Genomic DNA, 5,542 nt, shown 5'->3' with positions numbered 1-5,542 from the left:
ACCCCCCCCCCCCCCCCCCGCATATTTTTGATTAAATAAATGCAGAGTTGATGAGCATAAAAAAACATTAAAAATCTTGCTGGCATAATTAATTAAATGTTGTTGTTAAAAAAATATAGATTATTAGAAGTTACAAGTTGGCCTGAGTTAACACTCTGAGACTCTCTGAGGACTAAGTATAGTGCTGTTCTGGTTTCACCGTCAACATTTAGTCAGTGCCCCCACCACCAAAATCCTACCGAAAAGAAACATGGAAAGTTAATCTCAGTCCTGCAAAAAACATGAAATCCTCTCAACCCTTTGAGTCCCTGGACTTGTGGGTGGAGAGAGGATAGACTTAGTGATGTTCTGATTCATCGTCGCCACTAAAATTGATTATTTTCAGTCACGTTGGATTTTTCCAGTGCCGGTGAATGGCGGCTAGGCCCGTTTTGCTCTGCCTGGCTGCCGTGTTTACCTGAGGCTTCGATTCAGTCAACTCGACTCTGAAATACCCCTGGAGAATGATTGATTATTAACCGTGAAATAAGGTTTCATGGACTTAGTTTAACATATTGTGATTCAAATATAGCCTATGGAAGTTATGGAAGCCCGTATCTGCCATGGAATACAAGTATGTTATCAACTTTTTTTCTCACAATTCAGGCTTTGTTTTTTGTAGTTATGAACACAGAATTGCATGACAGAAGCTCAGAATTTTTTTTTTTCTCACAATTTTGAGTTTACATCTCAGAATTCTGGGTTTATATCTTAATTCTGACCCCCCCCCCACATAATTCTGCTTACATCTTGCAATTTTGACTTTTTTTTTTCTAAATTCAGAGTTTACATCTCGCAATTCATTTTTTTTTTAATAAAATAAAAAAGTGAGTAATTGCGACTTTATCTCAGTTCTGACTTTTTTTTTTTTCATGATTGCAAGTTTATATCTCACAGTTCTGACTTTTTTCTTAGAATTGACAGTTTATTTCACAACTCTGAAGTTATATTTTGCAAGTCAGAATTGTGAGAATTGTGAGAAAGCCAGGCTTCCATATTTTGACTGGTTAATTTCAGCCAGTCTAAATGGTAGCCTAATGCTACTTTATTTAGTTTTAAATTAAAAGAATGTTCAAAAAGTTCAAAATGTGCCTTCTAAGTACTGCCAACTAAACAGTTACTTTTTTCAGTGACATATTTTTTGACATTGGCGTCAAAGAGATTTGCAGAGCTGACCGGGCCTGAGACCTAACGATCTCGGAATAGTTATTTGCTTAATACTGACAATAGCTATTGGACCAACCAAGATGTCAGGGTAATTGAATAAGTGTGCAGGTCAGGTTAAGCCTTGAGTCAGCACATGGTAGTTCAGAGGTAATTTGCCTTTGGCCACAACAGAAAACGCAACAGAATTAAAGTGAAGTGAAAGTGAAGTGACATGTGGCCAAGTATGGTGACCCATACTCGGAATTAGTGCTCTGCATTTAACCCATCCAAAGGTTTTATTCCCACTGGTAAATACATAACCACATACAAACATCCTTAACCCGCTGTTCTGCTAATGCCAAGATTTCTCTCAGGGAAGAAAAACAAACCGTAAAAATGTACTGGTCCACAACCTTATTAAAAGAGTCCACCACCATTTTCTTTTTGAAGCTAATACAAATGGTTTTGACAACTACTACTTTTGTTGTTGTTGTTATTTTCTATATTTGCCAGCAGTGTTCAAAATCCAGTCATTTTATGCAAATATTGTGCAAAAAAAAAGTTACAAATCATCATACAGTATACATACACACAAAAGCTTTGGTTAGACAGAAAAAATATCAAAGCTTGTTTTTGCCTTGAGTAAAAAACAACAACAACTAATAATAATTCCGATTCTAACTGTAAGACTTTTTATCCCACAGTGGGCCTTTGTCTTTTTATTTTTTTTATCTTATCTAACAAACTTCCTTAAAAAAAAACACCCTCTGTTTGGTCAAGAAACGTGTGGTTGTGTGGGATGTACATGTGCGAGTTTATAAAGCCGGTGTAGTACACTAAACATCGGGTCTTCCCCTTGACGAGAGTGGGAAATTCCAAATATCACTGCAGAGGATGCTACGGAATGCAGAAGTAGCCTACATCTCTTAAATGACAGCGCGAGCCCTTATACGTCCGTATATCAATGTTGTGCATGAGCCTGTAGTTTTCTGTAATGTTGTGGTTCAGAGGGAAGGGTTAAAAGCCTTCATCCAGCACCGGGCCTGAGACCTAACGATCTCGGAATAGTTATTTGCTTAATACTGACAATAGCTATTGGACCAACCAAGATGTCAGGGTAATTGAATAAGTGTGCAGGTCAGGTTAAGCCTTGAGTCAGCACATGGTAGTTCAGAGGTAATTTGCCTTTGGCCACAACAGAAAACGCAACAGAATTAAAGTGAAGTGAAAGTGAAGTGACATGTGGCCAAGTATGGTGACCCATACTCGGAATTAGTGCTCTGCATTTAACCCATCCAAAGGTTTTATTCCCACTGGTAAATACATAACCACATACAAACATCCTTAACCCGCTGTTCTGCTAATGCCAAGATTTCTCTCAGGGAAGAAAAACAAACCGTAGAAATGTACGGGTCCACAACCTTATTAAAAGAGTCCACCACCATTTTCTTTTTGAAGCTAATACAAATGGTTTTGACAACTACTACTTTTGTTGTTGTTGTTATTTTCTATATTTGCCAGCAGTGTTCAAAATCCAGTCATTTTATGCAAATATTGTGCAAAAAAAAAGTTACAAATCATCATACAGTATACATACACACAAAAGCTTTGTTTAGACAGTAAAAACTATCAAAGCTTGTTTTTGCCTTGAGTAAAAAACAACAACAACTAATAATAATTCCGATTCTAACTGTAAGACTTTTTATCCCACAGTGGGCCTTTGTCTTTTTATTTTTTTTATCTTATCTAACAAACTTCCTTAAAAAAAAAACACCCTCTGTTTGGTCAAGAAACGTGTGGTTGTGTGGGATGTACATGTGCGAGTTTATAAAGCCGGTGTAGTACACTAAACATCGGGTCTTCCCCTTGACGAGAGTGGGAAATTCCAAATATCACTGCAGAGGATGCTACGGAATGCAGAAGTAGCCTACATCTCTTAAATGACAGCGCGAGCCCTTATACGTCCGTATATCAATGTTGTGCATGAGCCTGTAGTTTTCTGTAATGTTGTGGTTCAGAGGGAAGGGTTAAAAGCCTTCATCCAGCCCCTTTTTCACATGCTCTGTTTATTTCCAGAGTTGTGACGCAATGGGCCCACTCCTCCGCGCATACGTCACCTCGTCTCAGCGTCGTGATTGGCTCGTTGTTGCTGCTGCTGCTGCTGCTGGTAGAGGAGGGGGCATTACATAAGCGCTGCTCCCTTTCGATACGGTCTACTCTGCTGGAGGACAGTGACTGAGGAGGGTGGAGCCCACCTCTATGTGTCTTTTTGGACAAAACAACCCCATGTCACAGCACTGAACCGTCCTGGAACTCGTAGTACTCTCCGAATTTTTCCTGCCTCGACAAATAAATGCTCAGCATAGGCATCAGAGAAGTAAAACACGCGAAAAACAAGGATCATTTTGCAAACGGAAACAAAAGCGCATTGGCCATACAGCGCACGGAGCCTCTCAATGCATACCCTCTGTGCCCGAGGAACGATGAAACCAGAGATAAACGCCGCCGTCGGGTTTCTGTCGAGATTCCTGCGGATTAAAGGACATGTGAACGACAGACAGCTCCAGACGTTCAGCCAGACTCTACAGGACATCCTGGCAGGTAAGTATCCGTATTTACAGAAGAAATATGAACTTCGTTATATCCACTTTCTATTTATGTGTCTCGTTTGTTTGTGAAAAATGTGGAAAAACATCGATCTCTTTGTTTATAAGCTAATTTATGTGCTTGGCCACATAGGCGGAAGCGCGCGGATGCGTTGCGCACGAACATAAACAGTTGAAACCTTCAAACAGCGACCGTAAAAGAAGACAGCAAAAAGACCAAAAGATATAGATATTTATAGATGTAATCGTTTACATGATCTCGTAATTAAAAGCTCAGCTTACTGACGGGTTGTTTATGTAGTTCATAATGTAGATACATTTCATGTGGCAAGCCGTTTTTACATGAATTCCTTAAAACTAGCATTTTTTGTCATTAAAATTACGTATATCATTACGTAGTGAACGTTATCTAACTAATAAGAGTGACTGTCATTCATTAACAATTATTCCAGTAGTGATCTCTCCATTTATTAACGGGGTCATATGATGCGATTTCAAGTTTTCGTTTCTCTTAGGAGTGTTACAAGCTGTTTGTGAATGGATAAGATCCCTAAAGTTGCAAAGACTGTAGTCTCAAACCCAAAGAGGTATTCTTTATAAAAGTTAAGACTCATCCACGGCCTCCTAAAACGCGTCGTTTAAACACGCCCCCACATGTCTACGTCACGATGTGGGAAGATTTGCATAACGCCGTCCAAATGTTCACACAAAGAAAGAAGGCGTAACTTTAATAATGTTCTTTTTAGCAACATCATATGACCCCTTTAAGTCAATATTACTTATTCATAACATACTAGTATCTTCTCGATTGGTACTAGTCACTATCCCATTAACTATTTAGTTGTTATTAGTAACAAACTAGACATGTAATTCTGTTTTATATAGACTGTTTGTTAGTTTGTCTTTTATGTGTTCCTGGTGTCGCTAGTACCTTTTCTAGTACTATTACTACTGTTGGTTACTAGTGAAATTGAGAAAATATAATTAATATTAAATAGCTTGGTAGTAATTCAATTAGATACTAGTTAGTTTTATGGAATGAATGTTGAAATGGCTTGCCATATGTTGTAGGCAGTAAATTACGTAATGCACAGCAAGTCTGAATATCCAAGATATCAGATCTAGGGCTGATGTTTCATCTCTTTTGCATACGGGTAATAGTGCATGTAATGCACACTGTGCCTGTGCATCATTATAATAAACATGCAAGTACGCAGCATACTAGCAATGACTGCCACAAGTTGAATAGACAATTGAATAACGTTTCAGCTGTTTTGTTAAAATGCAATTTTCACTTAAAAAATCATTTTAATTACATCACAGGCCTTTATATTTTGTTAGTTTTCCTAACCAAATATTTAATCATATAAAAGAAAAAAGGTGCAAAGACAGAAGTGAAGTTAGTCCATTAATTATTATTCAATTGCTAGCCATAAAAATAACATGTTCTTTTAATGTTGTTGTCCTTTCCTGGTTTTGTTTCAACCACCCATAATTTTCCTGTTTTTTTTTAATGGACCAGCATTTTGTTAGGCCCTTTGTTCAGATTCAGAAAACAAAAACAATAAATTAGAATAAAAATATGTGGTTAAGCAGTTGAATAACAATCAAACATACAAGTCACCAACAAGGCAGTAATACAAGTTAATTTAGGTTCTACACAAATACACATGCCTAAAGTGTTTAAAGTCAGATGAGAAACTCTAAATGGTCAGTATGTGTGTGTGTGTGTGTGTGTGTGTGTGTGTGTG

General features: G+C 37.8%; 1 protein-coding gene across 1 annotated transcript in view; it reads left to right on the top strand.

Annotated features, from left to right (window-relative positions):
• Positions 1 to 3,386: 3,386 nt before the first annotated feature.
• LOC107585922 (protein BTG1-like) overlaps positions 3,387 to 5,542 on the top strand; it is a 7,880-nt gene continuing 5,724 nt past the window's right edge. Inside the window, exon 1 of the mRNA XM_016273140.1 lies at positions 3,387 to 3,786. Coding sequence (XP_016128626.1) covers positions 3,642 to 3,786 — 145 coding nt within the window. The 5' untranslated portion in view covers positions 3,387 to 3,641. The remainder of the gene's footprint in view (positions 3,787 to 5,542) is intronic.

Source organism: Sinocyclocheilus grahami, unplaced genomic scaffold, assembly GCF_001515645.1.
Source record: "Sinocyclocheilus grahami isolate Dianchi unplaced genomic scaffold, SAMN03320097.WGS_v1.1 scaffold1.1, whole genome shotgun sequence".
In the NCBI taxonomy this organism is placed as follows: domain Eukaryota; kingdom Metazoa; phylum Chordata; class Actinopteri; order Cypriniformes; family Cyprinidae; genus Sinocyclocheilus; species Sinocyclocheilus grahami.
The sequence above is the reverse complement of the archived record's forward strand: the minus strand, read 5'-3'. Positions and strand labels throughout refer to the sequence as shown.